Raw genomic sequence first — 16530 nt, 5'->3', positions numbered from 1 at the left:
CGGGCATCCCTCCAAACACAATTGGCTGTGTCTAGGTGGGAAGCCGGATGTGGTTATGTATCCTGGTCGCTGCACTAGCGCCTCCTGTGGTTGGTTGGGGCGCCTGTTCAGGGGGAGGGGGAACTGGGTGGAATAGTGTGATCCTCCCACATGCTACATCCCCCTGGTGAAACTCCTTACAGTCAGGTAAAAAGCGGCTGGTGACTCTACATGTATCGGAGGAGGCATGTGGTAGTCTGCAGCCCTGCAGCCCCAGGGGGTGGAGCAGAGATCAGGACGGCTCGAAAGAGTGGGGTAATTGGCCAAGTAAAATTGGGAGAAAAGGGGGGGGACTTGTGTAAGACTTAGACCAGAACAGTGCAAGTCCATTTAAATACCAAGGGTGTAAATATAGTTGTCTGCCATCATAGTAAAAGTCAAAATTTCACTACACTGTAATATTTGTCATTGATTTATATTCAGAGACATAAATTGATAATATAAAGAAACAACAAACTGAATAAGATTGCCCTTTATTGATCTCCTATCACAACGTTCACATGTCCAAGACCGTTACAACTCTGAGTCATTATGCTGTGAAGTCTGACAGCCTTCAAAATACACACTTGAGACCAGACTCAAGACCAACATAGTTTAGTCATCCTCAGTTTCTTTCTGCACTGCTCGATGAACCTCTTCCTATTCCTGTTCAGGGTGACCTGGGGGGACAGCGGACCCTGCAGAAGAAGTGGACTTCCTTCCTGAAGGCCAAGCTGGTGTGTTCCATGCCAGAGCTCAACTTCGTCTTCAACGTAGTGCATGATGTCTTCATCCTGAAAGCAGCTGACTGGAGGGAAACTGTCATCTATGGGGTCTTCACTTCCCAGTGGTCAGTAGCTCGTCCTTCAGGGGGATCAGTTAGGGCATGGGCTAGAAAACGAAAGAGACAGCTAAATGTTTTATCGACTCAGGTACTGGCATATAATATTGGCCTGATAAATGCCCATGTTAGATCTAATTTTACTTCCACTTGCATAGAACATAAATCAGCTGCAGGCCATATATATATATATATATATATATGTACAGTACAGTACAGTAACAGTTGTAATTGTCAAACTCAAGACGGGTGACCTTGATGTGCAGCTTTTATGTTTGTTTGTTTTTCTCTCTCATCTCTCCTCTTCCTACTTCATCAATCTAATAAACTCCAGGGGTAATGTCGGTCTGTCTGCGGTGTGTGCCTACAACATGACAATGGTGGAAGAAGTTTTCTCCAAAGGCAAATACATGCAAAAGGCCACAGTAGAGCAATCTCACACCAAGTGGGTCCGTTACAATGGAATAACTCCCTCCCCACGCCCTGGAGCAGTAAGGACCTTGACACACGGCATCTTCACTGATACTGACACATCTGTTCAGTGCATAGTACAGAGGGATCTAGTTTCTCCCCATAGTCTAGAACTAAGAGCTACTTCGTCTCGGTTTTAGCCCGCTGTGATGTGAATATACACTCACCGGCCACTTTATTAGGCACACCTGTCCAACTGCTCGTTAACGCAAATTTCTAATCAGCCAATCACATGGCAGCAACTCAATGCATTTAGGCATGTAGACATGGTCAAGACGATCTGCTGCAGTTCAAACCGAGCATCAGAATGGGGAAGAAAGGTGATTTAAGTGACTTTGAACGTGGCATGGTTGTTGGTGCCAGACGGGCTGGTCTGAGTATTTCAGAAACTGCTGATCTACTGGGATTTTCACGCACAACCATCTCTAGGGTTTACAGAGAATGGTCCGAAAAAGAGAAAATATCCAGTGAGCGGCAGTTCTGTGGGCGAAAATGCCTTGTTGATGCCAGAGGTCAGAGGAGAATGGCCAGACTGGTTCGAGCTGATAGAAAGGCAACAGTAACTCAAATAACCACTCATTACAACCGAGGTATGCAGAAGAGCATCTCTGAACGCACAACACGTCGAACCTTGAGGCAGATGGGCTACAGCAGCAGAAGACCACACCGGGTGCCACTCCTGTCAGCTAAGAACAGGAAACTGAGGCTACAATTCGCACAGGCTCACCAAAATTGGACAATAGAAGATTGGAAAAACGTTGCCTGGTCTGATGAGTCTCGATTTCTGCTGCGACATTCGGATGGTAGGGTCAGAATTTGGCATCAACAACATGAAAGCATGGATCCATCCTGCCTTGTATCAACGGTTCAGGCTGGTGGTGGTGGTGTAATGGTGTGGGGGATATTTTCTTGGCACACTTTGGGCCCCTTAGTACCAATTGAGCATCGTGTCAACGCCACAGCCTACCTGAGTATTGTTGCTGACCATGTCCATCCCTTTATGACCACAGTGTTCCCATCTTCTGATGGCTACTTCCAGCAGGATAACGCGCCATGTCATAAAGCTCGAATCATCTCAGACTGGTTTCTTGAACATGACAATGAGTTCACTGTACTCAAATGGCCTCCACAGTCACCAGATCTCAATCCAATAGAGCACCTTTGGGATGTGGTGGACCGGGAGATTCGCATCATGGATGTGCAGCCGACAAATCTGCAGCAACTGCGTGATGCTATCATGTCAATATGGACCAAACTCTCTGAGGAATGTTTCCAGTACCTTGTTGAATCTATGTCACGAAGGATTAAGGCAGTTCTGAAGGCAAAAGGGGGTCCAACCCGGTACTAGCAAGGTGTACCTAATAAAGTGGCCAGTGAGTGTAGATTAATTTTGTAGTTTTCGGAAGTCTTCTAATCGTAAAAAAAAAAACAGTAAATGTAGGTTAAGTCTGTAACTAACTAGATCTCTTCAAGACACATGGTACTGGTGTGAATATACACATCTGCGTGCCCACTTACATATTTAAATGTATATGTAATGAAGATGAATGTACCAGACTGCCAGATATTTAATCCGCTGTCTTGGTGTTCCTGACCTCTACTTGTCTCTTTTCTGCAGTGCATTAATAACCTCAACCGTCAACATAACATAAGTAGCTCTCTCTACCTGCCGGACAAAACCCTGCAGTTTGTCAAAGACCACCCCCTACTGGAGGATCCTGTTTTGCCAATTGGCAATAGGCCTCGTTTCATCACCAAGGATGTCAACTACACTCAAATCGTGGTGGAGAGGATCCGTGCACTTGATGGGAATATCTATGACGTTATCTTTACTGGAACAGGTAAGCAGAATAGTATGAATGAATGATGATTTATGTCGAAGGCGTAAATAAGCAGGACATAACATACAGATAAACCATTGCCAATAATCTGAAATGATACACAAATCCACTCATCAAACTCAGTCTTCATATGCATCAGATTATTTGTTACATGTTCGAAAAAGAGTAGTAGGACGTACGTATACACCTATTTTTTCCGACCCCTTCTCACCCACTCTTAAGTTAATTTAGCTACTATACATTTCAGACTCAATTCCCACTGTACTGTATAGTTCAAATTCAATGCAAGTTGTGGTTTACAATACAAACTCAACTACTGTGAATAAGAGAAAAAAACACACGAGTAAGAGTGAATCTGTCACCATCTTAGAATGCTGTGATTGCAATTATTCCCCAACCCTCTGTCAAGAGTACACATGACCATTGAAACTCTAGTTAATGGTCACACCCATATTTGCATATGAAACTGGTCGTTGGTTTCACTGTACTGTATAGTTCAAATTCAATGCAAGTTGTGCTTCACAATACAATCGGTCGTTATGCAACTGTAAAGGGTGGGGATACCTGCAGTCAGTTTAGACTGAAGAGGTCACTTAGATGCATCATGAAACGTATCTGTCGATAAACGTTGTATCCAGATGAACTGATTCAACCTTCTTTGATGTTTATTTTATAATTTCCAAACAACATAAACTTTGTTTTGTCCAAATTTAAGGATAATTTATTTTTGTCAAACCACCGTTTTAATTTTTCCATTTCTATTGTGATCACCTCCAAAAGCTGTTGTAAGTTCTCACCGAACAAAATACTATATTTGTGTCATTTGCAAATAAAATACATTTCAATATTTGATATCTTGCATATATCACTTAAGTACAGAATGAACAGTTTTAGGCCTAAAACTGACCCCTGGAGTACACCACAAGTAATATCCATGCATGACGATTTATGTTCACCTATCATTACAAACTGGTGCCTGTTACTTAAATAGCTTGTTAGCCAATTCTGAACCACCTGTCTGATACCACACCTTTCCAATTTGTCTATTAACCTATTGTGATCAATTAGGTCAAAAGCATTTTTTAGATCTATAAATATTCCCACAGCAAAACTTTTTTTGGTCTATGCAGTTAGTTGTTTCTTCAATTCAATTATGTTGGTGTTTTACCATTTCCACCTCCAGATAAGGGACTCTTGCACAAGGCTGTGGTATTTAAAGAGGATGTCCATATTGTGGAGGAGATCCAACTCTTGAAGAACTCTGAGACCATCAAGAACCTACTGCTGTCTTTACAGGTTTGTGAGCCTACTTTAAGAAGACACCAAGACACACAATTGATTTTGTCATGATGATTTCCGAATGTAACCCACCTGATACTATAACAACACTAAATATTAAAGCCACAAGACAGTTGTGTACAACCTAGTTTTTTATGAATGTTTGTATCTGTGTACCAGTGCATGAATGTACATTGCTCTCTGTTCTGTCTCCTTGTATAGCAAATGCTGGATGCAGTCACAATGGTTCCACACATATTAAATGCATGGATAAGTTAAGCAAAAATTTCCCTCAACCATTAAGTATTAGAAAACTCTTTCTTGCTCAGCTTTTTGCTGACATGTGTTCTACTTTTTGGTTAGAGTGGTTTCGAGACAGCAAGTCTGTTCCAAGGGAAAAACTCCATTCCCCCTTAGTAAAAAGTTAGCTGCAATACTTCACTTTATATTTACACTGATGGGTTCTGCCTTGAGTCTGATGAACTTTTTGCAGACAACAAAAAGCTTTTATATGGCGATGCAAAATATGTTTGTAGTGGCACAGATTTTCAAAAGAAGTTTATATTTTAACCTTTATGTAAGTTTGTGAGCACATTATATTTTTTTTTCATTTTTGCCTTTATGGGACAGAGGATAGTGAAGTGGCAGGCAGGAATAAAGGGGAGTGAGAGATGGGTATGACATGCAATAAAGGTCACTGGCTAGAATCAAACCAGGGACATTGGGGCATGTGGCATGTACCATAACCATTCGGCTACCAGGACACCACATTTTGTACTTTTTTTTCTGAAAATGTAGGTGTTAATGTATGTCCGTTTGATTTCATAGACCAAGTCCCTGTATGCTGGTTCAGACTCGGGTGTGGTCCAGTCACCTACAGCCTTCTGTGATAAATACCTGTCCTGTGATGAATGCATCTTGGCCCGGGACCCCTACTGTGCCTGGGACCCTCACACTACTGTCTGTGTCAATATCTTTGATACATCAAACCAAGAACATAGGTAACTCTCAATCTTCTTAAATGTGTGTGTTGCATTTTCTTTCTACTCATACTTCCTTCTTGTCTGTCTTCCGGATTCTTTTATAGGTAACGACATAGTTAATCAACAACAAAACCAACATTTTGAAATAGTTTATAAGTCATCCTAATCTTTACTGATACCAAATCCTGTTCACATCCTGTCCTGTTTGTTTCTGCATCTCATAATCTGCGTGTGTGACTTTTATCGACATAATTTTCTTTTCTTTTCCAGGGACCAAATCCAAAGCCTGGACGGTGATGTGGACAAGTGTCCTTCAGGTAGGGTGAAAAATGAGGCAGTCCATGCCTTCTGGAAGCTTGACTGCCAGAACTAAGAGAGGGCAGTAATTAGGGCTGAATGTCACACATATCGATGTCCTTTGTAATATATAATTGCATCTTGGGAGTCCGGGTGGTGTGGCGGTCTATTCCATTGCCTACCAACATGGGGATCAGTGGTCCGAATCCCTGTGTTACCTCCGGCTTGGTCAGGCGTCCCTACAGACACAATTGGCTGTGTCTGCGGGTAGGATATGTATATAGGAAGCCGTATGTATATACTATATATATATGTATATATATAGAGAGAGAGAGGAAGCCGGATGTGGGTATGCGTCCTGGTCACTGCACTAACACCTCCTTTGGTCAGTCGCGGCACCTGTTCCGGGGGGGGCGGGATAGCGTGATCCTCCAACACGCTACGTCCCCCTGGTGAAACTCCTCACTGTCAGGTGAAAAGAAGCAGCTGGCAACTCCACATGTATCTGAGGAGGCATGGGACGGTCTCGGAAGAGTGGGGTAGTTGGCCGGATACAATTGGGGAGAAAAGGGGGGGAGGGGAAGGAAAGAAAGAAAAGAAAAGAAAAACAGAAAAAAATAATAATATATAATCCAGTTAGTCAAGTAAATTCTCTATGCTGATGATTGCTTATAGCATGAAACAGGCTTGTACTGTCTCATAGAGAATTGACTTGACTAACTGGATTATTTTGCTCCTTATTGGTTGAGTATTTCCTTTGACAAAGTGTGTATACACACACACACACACACATATATATATATATATATATACACATACACACACACACATATATTGGCTTGGCTGCTATGATCATAAAGAGGCAGTTTTTGGGGAAACGCCTATGCCTGCATAAGGGATGGGCATTTGAAAAAATCAGTTAACCGGTTACAATTGCAAATTAAGTCAAATTAGATTAATTCTGGTAGTCTTGGATATTAATAAAACTATTTCAGTACAAAAACCCAGCATAAATGTGAATGTCCAATTAACAGATGTAAATCCACTGATTGCATCACCCATTCTTGTTCAAGAAAATGAGCATATCTTTGTGTTCTGGAGAGAGGCAATTTCACAGTCAAGCCTACTGTGGAAAAAGTTTTCTCTCCTGGAATGGAGGTTGCTGGTACAGCAAAGTACTCCCTTCATCAGGATCCTCAGTTTCTTGTATCTGGCTCCATTGTTTCTTTAAGCTGGAAACCCTCTCCCAACCACAAAGCTCAGTGGTGGCAGTTCTGTATTCATCACTGTGGTGATGACATGTGTTATGTGTTCGCGCCTGCGGGTTCAAAGCGGCACCACACACCAGCAAAAGGCAGTGATCTCTTGCATTATTTCCACATTCTTCCCACAGTACATCTTCTTTGTTTTAACTTCATGTAGTTTTGCATCATGCTAGTAGACTTGTGGGACCCTAGCTTCACATTGCAAAGTTTGCATTGAGTATTTGTTTTCCTAATCCGGTAAACACATTTCCACGTCTCACTTAAATTAATCACCATTTTGTGTGTGTGACAGCTTTAAGCCAAATAGGGTATAACACCTAAGGATGCAAAATTGGGCTTTTCCCCTTTTGTCTTATTTCAGAATATTCAAAAATTACATATGACCAACTGATAATATTGGACAACCTAAAAGCTCTTCAGACAAAACTTATTTGTTTTATTTTTCCCTGGAATCCATTTATCCAAACACCAATGTCCTTTCGTATAGTCAAATGCCTTTGCTCGTCCCTAAACTGCACTAAATTTTGCTCCAATTTACAGAATTCAGGAAATATTTTTTACATATCTTGCTAGCTCTCTCCTAAGCAATACCAATTCACAAAACAGTATTATTCTTAACTTCCAAGCTACTACATAATTCCCAATTCTTGTATTCAGATAAAATTTACATGGTGTCATTAAGAACTCAACGATCGAAGTTCATTGCAGTGTTATTCAGTGTGATTACTTGGCATTTAGTGAAGTGATGTAGAATTATATAGAGCTAAATCTTTTAAAATCCTAAATATTCTTACATCAACATTAAAAATATTCACACATTTTAAATTTCATACATATGGAAAATTATATAAGAAAAATTATCCCAATGTAATTCAAACATGGACACACGCCTCTCTACATGAATTGAAAATTAAAAGTGAACAGAGCCAGATTTTTGACTAGACCAGGATACCTAAAATCTTCATGCATATCTTAATTTATTTATTTTCTTCCCCCTCATTTTCCTCTTTTCAGTGCCAGGACTCTCTGCTCAGGACTATCAGCGTGTGACTGTGAAACCTGGGAGCTCTGCTGAGCTGCCGTGTCTGGTACACTCCAACTTGGCCCAGGTGATGTGGAAATTCAATGGCTCGACACTCACTGAGGCCTCTCGCTTCCACCTAATAGGCGAGACTGGTCTCCTGATTTACAGTGTGGCACCGGAGGACCAGGGCCAGTACGAGTGCTGGTCTCTGGAATGGGCCCCTGCTGCTGGGAAGAACTTCAGCCGTCAACTTGTTGGGTATTTTCTGACTCTGAAACTCCCACCAAGACTCCCATATCAAGCAGTACAGACGACCACCACCCTACGGACCAGTCTGGGAACCCAAGAGATGACTAGCTCCCAGGCCTCTGAAGGTAATGGTAACACAGCCAGACCTCAACTAACTTCAGCTCCTGCCCCTCCCAGCTCCTCATCCACACCCCTCTTCACCTCCCCACCCCAAACTGACTCATCACTAACCTCAACCCCCAGCAATACCATCAGATATCAGCCAAAGCACCTTCCCCCAAGTTCCAATGCACCCTTGCCAGAGACCAAAGACCCAGCAGCTGAATATCTGCAACACAACAACAGCACAGCCCTCCTTTTCCTATTTCTCCTCTTCTTCCTTCTCTTCATGGCTGCCCTGGCCTACAACTGTTACATGCAGTATCTGCCAGCACCTTGCCTAAAGCTGCGAGCAGCCCTCCTGGGTAATAAGAAGAATCCAAATCAACCTGAGTACCAGGCCTGTGAGGCGGGCCTAATAGAAATGCCTGTGACAGAAAAACTGGACTTAACAGAGCGACCAACACAAAATGGCAAACACACCGCCCAAAATCAGCTGCGGGCACTCCGGGACACTGGATATGAGACAGAACCTGAGTGCAGCAATGGTAGGATCCCTTCTCACAGTTTCGGGGACGACAGCTCATCCAAGGAGAAACCCTTTGACATAGACTGTGAATCTCAGCCCATTGAGTTCGCAGATGCAGATGACCCTTACTGCTAGCTAGATACCTCAAATTTGCTCATTTGCCCTGGCCTACAACCCCCTCTAAATACAGTATGTATTTAGAGGGGGTTATGCTATATTGCTGTGTCTTCTATTGATGTACAAGCCTAAGTGATATACAATACATCAGAGTATGTTTTGTGTACAGCGGATAAGTTAAATTATTACAGTGCTAATGTGTTTCATCCCATTTGCCTTTGGAGATTCAATTCCTACTCTTATCTGCTGAAACCAAGGGCCTGTGAAGATCAAGCCCAAACTGTACTCACGAAGCTGTAAGCCCCTCAGCATATTCCAGCAAGAAAAGCTATTTCTTATTCCAAATTGGAAACATTGTTTACCAAATTGGTAAGTTGATTTGATGTTTCCCAAATTGGAGCCATGTTCCTTTTTGTACATTTTGGGTGGGAAATTGTCTCTTTTAAGATTTTGAATTTTCAGATTTTGTTGGGTTTTTTTTTTGGCAATTGAACATGGGTCACTGCTTCAACCATCTAGCATGTTCTGTAATTTCTCAGGGAAGGTTCGCTCCTGTATTGTGTCATCCTATACCTAGCTTTGCTGTACAATTTTGCCACTTCTAGCACATTTTCTGTGAGCCATTATCTTACGGAAAGGAGTGGCAGCAGAGGATTAAAAAGGATGGAAAAAGACAAGAGTTTGGTTTGTGGTCCAGTCTTGGTCTTGAGAACTTGAGGGAATGGTATTCTCCTCAGTGTGAAATCCATGGACAGTCCTTTATTCATTCAATACATGATTAGATGAGGAAAATATGGACTTGGAGGAAGAGCTGTCAAGAAGATGCTACTCACAACTGATATTTTGGCAATCAGAACTGTTTTTAAATTGAAAAGCTGGAGAGAGGTTGCCCAGTTCTGGGAGGAGAGGTAATTTTAACTCGCCTAACTGCAAAATACTGGAGAAAAAAAATCAAACCACTGTCTGAAGTGCACAGACATGTGCCAAGTGACACATTATTTTGTTTTTATAATTATTTTGCCTGATGAAAGCTTCATTCCTAATGATACAAATGCAGGTCTGCCTGGGCCAGTGATGCTGTATCATATTAACCTATACTATTCATCTTTCCTAATGTAACAGTAACAATAAATGGTACAAAAATAATAACTTGCCCTGAAACATGAGCCCCTGGAGTAATCTGAAATTACTTATTTTTTATTTTAATTTTAATTAATCTTTACATTTTAGGAAGGTTTGAGAGGATTATTTAACTGTGGTTCATTCACATCTGTGGTTTTCTTTTTTTTTTTCTTACATAGAATAAATAGTAATGATTTTCTTGGTTTCATTTTTTTTAATTCATTCTGATTCAGTTTTTAGACCCTAGCCTCCCTTTTTTTATTCTTCACTTTCACTGTTTTGCATGTTACCCCTTGTTCGCCAGTCTTCCTCAATGCTCTTTTCCATCACTCCCTCCCTCCCTCACAGCCTCCTCTCCCGTCGACACTTCATCTTCCCTGTTCTCCTCTGGAAGTAGCCCTCCCTTTGTCCTCCCTTCTTCCTCCTCTTCTTCCACTTCCACCTCCTCCTCCATCAAGCCTCAGGGTGTGGAGGGCCGGGAGGCAGAGGTGAGACTGTTGCCTCCTCTCCTTAAGGACCAGGCCTGGGGAGTACATGCCCAGGAGGCCTTCCTGCTCTTCTGCCTGGCTTTGGGTGAGTGGTGCTTGTGACACTGACTCAGCTCTCACCCCTCCCACCACCCACCCCCCACCCCCCTTTATCTCAGGAACTCGTGCTCCTTTTGGAAGTCAGTTTATCTCCCTTATTTGACTTCTTAATTTTATCTTTGATGCTTTCTTGCCCCCTTCTCACACTTTCATTTTCTGCACCTTGCACGTGACCATTTCCCCAACCAAACACCCAGTAGACTTACCCTAACCTGGAGCAAGTATTTGTGCAAATGCATGCACACATCCCTCTGTGTGTGTGTGTGTGTGTGTATGTGTGTATGTGTATGTGTGGTACAATGTAAGTGAAATAACAGTATAAGGTGAAAGAGATAAGGCTAGTTTTCTTTTAGTGAACCGTCAGCCTCTTTGTGATCTAGCTGGCACGCTCACAGGTCTCATTTCCATTTTATTGCAGGCTGCAGTTTTCTGTTAATTTTGCAGCCTGAATGTTGTGATCTGCAGCGAATACTTCTCATACTCAATATTCAGATTGATGTCTTTCCTAAAGAAACAAACCAATTCCTTGCAGAAGTACAGTAGGTTTTGTTATCTAATTTCAACACGTCATATGATTTTTTTTTTGTCTGTGCCTGTAAACAAGTGTAAATATATTTGTATATATGGACAAAATTCTTTTGAAGATGTACATATATTCTCAGATATTTGGGAGTTATTGCTGTTGGTAGGGAGGTTAAATAAATCTTGATTTCAAAATTTTTCAACGCTGGCTTGTTTATTCACTTTTTGATATTGCATTACATATTCATGGCATTGCTAAAAAGGGTTACGTCAAACAACACAAATGGAAGTTACTAAGTGTGTTTAAGGTAAGTTTGTTCTTTGAAGCCTTTTAAAAATGGGAGTTACGGGTGTCCGGGTGGCGTAGCGGTCTATTCCGTTGCCTACCAACACGGGGATCGCCGGTTCGAATCCCCATGTTACCTCCGGCTTGGTTGGGCGTCCCTACAGACAAAATTGGCTGTGTCTGTGGGTGGGAAGCCGGATGTGGGTATGTGTCCTGGTCACTCTTCTCCTCTGTTCGGTCGGGGTGCCTGTTCGGGGGGCGGGGCTAGCGTGATCCTCCCACATGCTACGTCCTCCTGGCGAAACTCCTCACTGTCAGGTGAAAAGAAGCAGCTGGCGACTCCACATGTATCGGAGGAGGCGCGTGGTAGTCTGCAGCCCTCCCCCGATCGGCAGAGGGGGTGGAGCAGCGACTGGGTTGGCTCGGAAGAGTGGGGTAATTGGCCAAGTACAATTGCGGAGAAAAAAGGGGGGAAAGGGGAGTTATATGGCCTAAGATGTAAACATTTAGAAGTAACAATAACTTGGGGAATGTTAGAATCCACTGAGTAGCACACTACTAAGCATGATGGATCGTTTTATGCAAACATTCATGCAAAATGTAGTATAGTTTGTCAGGTGCAGAGTAAATTAAATCATTAAACAATTCATCAAACTTGTCAGAGTGGTAGGCCTTGGAACCAAGATGGCTCCTTTAGAGAAGTCTAATAATAGGATTATAGGACACACCAGAAGGTCAGCTTTAGCAGTTTTTTTTCTGTTTTGTTTGTGTTGTTTTTTTGAGGGGGTGGGGGGTGGGGGGTCAGGTTGTCACCATTAGGGTCAACGTGACTTCCAATTCTGTCTCTCAGGTCCTAGCGATGTCCACATTCACTGGCTAATAAATGGACACAGTATGGACACCCCCGTAATGGAGTACCGCCGCCCACTGGGCCAAGGAAAGGTGCTAGTGAGCAGCTGGCTCAAAGAGGGGCCGTTAATCAAGGATGCCCATTATCACTGTGTTGCTGAGGCCAGCACAGGAAATGACATATCTGAGGTGAAGCTTCACCTTGCTGTTGGAGGTAGGAGGAGCTAGCTTCAACACCTATGTGTGAGAAGAAAATTATCATTTTAGATCAGTTTATGCAATGGTCCATGTGATAAAGCTACCGTTCTATAAATATATATTGTTGGTCTGAGATGTTTGATGGTCATAATGACAAGATGATTAATTGTAGGGTTGATTTATATTTTATTTATACAGGTCTTAATTAGTCCTGCAATGTCATTAGTTATGATTTGTATTCATAAAACATGTTACTTGACAGATGAAGAGACTAATCCATCCAGAGATTTGAACCAGTGGAGGGGTGCGCTCACAAATCATGAGCAACTGCTTAAAAGATGGGAACAGGCATGGGTAGGTATTGGGTGTTTTGAGACTGTTTAAAAATCATACCTAATTCAGATGTCGCCCTCAGCTCATTCTCATACACCTGGCATGCCGGGGTAATTGTGCTCTGCATGTTGTTAGCATGAGTACTTCTAATATTCCACCCCAGTTAGTTTGTTTTCAAACTAATTAATTTTAACTGGTCGAAGCACCAGAGAGGTGCAAAATCCAGATTCAGTGGTCAACTAGAGAGAAGGGCTGAAATTAAAACACCACTTGCTGATACTCCATAAAAACAATTCATTTTTGATATTGTGATTTTTTGTGATGAATTTGGAAACATTCGTCGATTGGATGGAAATTTACACTAATCTGAATATAAATGGGCGTCCGGGTAGCGTAGTGGTCTATTCTGTTGCCTACCAACACGGGGATCACGGGTTTGAATCCCCGTGTTGCCTCCGGCTTGGTCGGGCATCCCTACAGATACAATTGGCTGTGTCTGCAGGTGGGAAGCCGGTTTTGGGTATGTGTCCCGGTCGCTGCACTAGCACCTCCTTTGGTCGGTCGGGGTGCCTATTTGGGGGGGGGGGGGATAGTGTGATCCTCCCACGCGCTATGTACCCCTAAAACACTTCACTGTCAGGTGAAAAGAAGCGGCTGGCGACACCACACGTACTGGAGGAGGCATGTGGTAGTCTGCAGCCCTCCCCAGATCGGCAGAGGGGGTGGAGCAGTGACCGGGACAGCTCGGAAGAGTGGGGTAATTGGCCAAGTACAATTGGGGAGAAAAGAGGGGGAAATTTTTTTAAAAAGTTGAATATATATTTGCATCCCTCTATAGACTTACCATTACTTATTTGGGTGTGACATTCTCAAATTTTTGTTAAGCAACTTGTGAGATAAAACACTGCGTATGCATATGTTTCTGTGTGTGTGTGTGTGTGTAATTAGTTTTGACAAAAACCACATATTCAAGTATGTAAAGATGAAATAAAGAAATTATGTATTTAATCATGTTTCCTTAGGAACGCTGTGATGGCCAAGGACCTCTCTGAGGATGTCATGACCTTCAAGTATCAGATAATCAGATCAGATAAGAATCAGGAAAAAAAATGTCTTGCTGCATTTGGTCCTCAGCAAAGCCAGACCAGGCGTCACATCTGAGGATATGAAGTGGTCATGAGACGTCAAACCATAGATTGATTATTGATGGACTCTTGAAGCAAGGATTCACAAATCTTGCAAGCCGTGGGAATTCACCCGGTGGTTAAAACTGCTGGACTCCACCTTAATTTAAGAAGGGGACAGAACCTATTGGTTGGTTTAGTTTGAGAGTGAGGGCTGCCCTCGTGGCAAGCGTGTATCTGTTTCTATTTTACAGATCAGTATGGAAGTTCTGAGAGTCAAGTTTTGACGTAACAATGTGGAGTTACGAGTAAGGTGTCGCTGTAGGTGGTGTCCTGCATTGTGAGAGTGCAGTCCTGCGCCTATATTGTGTGCAGCATTAACCGTCTTTCATGGCCACAGTGTGGTCCATCAACATAGGCTTGGATTTTGACAATTTTTACTCTGATTACATAGTACTACATTTAATGTATATCTGGCATATTTGATTTCACTGTAGGGATAGATTTAATCAAGGAAGGTCGAACCAGTTCATCTGGATTCAACGTTTATTGACAGATGTGTTTCATCACTCAACTAAGTGACATCTTCATCTTCAACTGACTGCAGGTATCCCCACCCTTATAAACAACACAGCTGCATAACAACCGAAACCAACGACCAGTTTCACATGCAAATATGGGGGTGACCAGTAACTAGAGTTTCAATGGCCATGTGTACTATTCACAGAGGATTTGGGAATGTTTGCAATCACAGCATTGTAAGATGGTGACATCTGTGAAGAGTACACATGGCCATTGAAACTCTAGTTAATAGTCACACCCATATTTGCATCTGAAACTGGTCGTTGGTTTCGGTCGTTATGCAGCTGTGTTGTTTATAAGGGTGGGACACCTGCAGTCTGTTTAGACTGAAGAGGTCATTTAGATGAGTGATGAAACGTATCTGTCAGTAAACGTTGTGTCCAGATGAACTGATTCAACCTCCTTTAATTTTCTTACCTGGATTATTGAGCATGCATCAAGACACTTTAGGGACACAGTACTTTTGGAAAGCTCTTAACAACCGTTGTTGAAGTCTTATGTTTTTCAGCTTTAGTATGGTGATGAGGCTGATTCAGCCCAAATAAGATATTTGTTTCTGCTATAAATACACAGTTTGACTGTAGAACAGATTGAAATTTTATGTTGTATGACTCCTTAAGTCAGTATTACTGTATTTACCTTGTTTTAATATCAACCATGTGGTAGAAATAAATATGTGTTTTGCTGATACACTGAGCTCAGGGTCTGTGTACCAATACTCATTGGTTTCCTATCAACTCATGACACATTGAGCAGACATTTGGTCAGACTTTTACCATTTTTAATATACACTGACATGAAAGATTCATGGAACCCATTTCACACAAGCAATTTATCACCATCACAAGTAAAATCTAGGCATATTATCACAATGACAAGACATCAGTGTTCTCCACAGGAGCATTTCCTGAATTATTTACAAATAACCCGACATTCACAAACACACTGATTGAAACTATGATTGTTTTCAGAGGGCTAACAATTTCTCTCATTGGCTTAGAATACTTGCACTAAAAACGTAAAGATGGTTAACCTAAGATATGACACCAATATCCATTCTTACCATTAACACAGTCAGATGCCTAGTATGGAAAAAACTTACTTGGGGAAAAAAGCGAGTCTTTCTCTTAACCTTTGTTTTCCCCTGTTTAGAAAAAGTACAATGATTAAGTGCAATCTTGGGCTAGAGATTAAATCAAGGTGATACAAGTGACCATAAAACTAGTCGTCAATGAGCAAAATCATTATGGTGTTCTATAGTCCAAAATATACAGACCAGAAATATGCCGCACCTCTGATGATGAGCTGGGATTGTAGCTCCCTCTTGTGACCAAATACAATATTTGAAAAGAAAAAAAATTGAAGTTGTCTGAAAACAGCTCAGAAAAGTAAGACCCCCCCCCCCCCACACACACACACACACACACACACACATACACAAAAAATATACATCGATCCATCATTATCCGAACCGCTTATCCTGCTCTCAGGGTCGCGGGGATGCTGGCCCCTGCCTGGAGCTGCGCCCGAGGAGGAAACACGGAGGGCGGTCTGACAGGATGCATAATCAGGGCAGGCTAAGCCAACTGCTAGCCCATGCAGACCGCAGTTCTTATAGTCATCATGGCTGGTGTTTGTTCCCTTGGACAGTGATTTTTTTTTTTTAGTGTTTAGTGTTAGACGAATATGTGTGTTCTTGTCGTTCTTGAATGTGTTTTTGTCTGTATGTTGAACTGCTGTGGGCTGGGGTAAATGGCATTTCGTTTCATTTCATGTGTGCAAGTACATGAGGTGAAATGACCAAGTGTTCCTGATTCCTGATATTGTTTTATCAACTTTTTGTTACACCGTTCAAGCACAATAAAGCTAGTGAATTCCAAACTGAACAAGCTATCCAGTTTGTACTACAAAAATA

General features: G+C 42.1%; 1 protein-coding gene and 1 long non-coding RNA gene across 2 annotated transcripts in view; both read left to right on the top strand.

Moving 5' to 3' along the window:
* The window catches only part of sema4d (sema domain, immunoglobulin domain (Ig), transmembrane domain (TM) and short cytoplasmic domain, (semaphorin) 4D), a 67291-nt gene extending 58234 nt beyond the window's left edge, over window positions 1–9057 (top strand). Inside the window, exons 9-15 of the mRNA XM_056290626.1 lie at window positions 693–868; window positions 1194–1350; window positions 2949–3171; window positions 4355–4467; window positions 5278–5450; window positions 5703–5749; window positions 8009–9057. Coding sequence (XP_056146601.1) covers window positions 693–868; window positions 1194–1350; window positions 2949–3171; window positions 4355–4467; window positions 5278–5450; window positions 5703–5749; window positions 8009–9030 — 1911 coding nt within the window. The 3' untranslated portion in view covers window positions 9031–9057. The remainder of the gene's footprint in view (window positions 1–692; window positions 869–1193; window positions 1351–2948; window positions 3172–4354; window positions 4468–5277; window positions 5451–5702; window positions 5750–8008) is intronic.
* Window positions 9058–12509: 3452 nt separating this feature from the next.
* LOC130121751 (uncharacterized) lies at window positions 12510–14010 on the top strand. Its single transcript, XR_008811094.1, has 3 exons — window positions 12510–12592; window positions 12839–12930; window positions 13932–14010. It is a non-coding gene; the product is annotated as an uncharacterized LOC130121751 (long non-coding RNA).
* The last annotated feature ends 2520 nt before the right edge of the window (window positions 14011–16530 follow it).

The sequence above is a fragment of the Lampris incognitus genome, chromosome 12 (assembly GCF_029633865.1).
Source record: "Lampris incognitus isolate fLamInc1 chromosome 12, fLamInc1.hap2, whole genome shotgun sequence".
Classification (NCBI taxonomy): domain Eukaryota; kingdom Metazoa; phylum Chordata; class Actinopteri; order Lampriformes; family Lampridae; genus Lampris; species Lampris incognitus.
The sequence above is the reverse complement of the archived record's forward strand: the minus strand, read 5'-3'. Positions and strand labels throughout refer to the sequence as shown.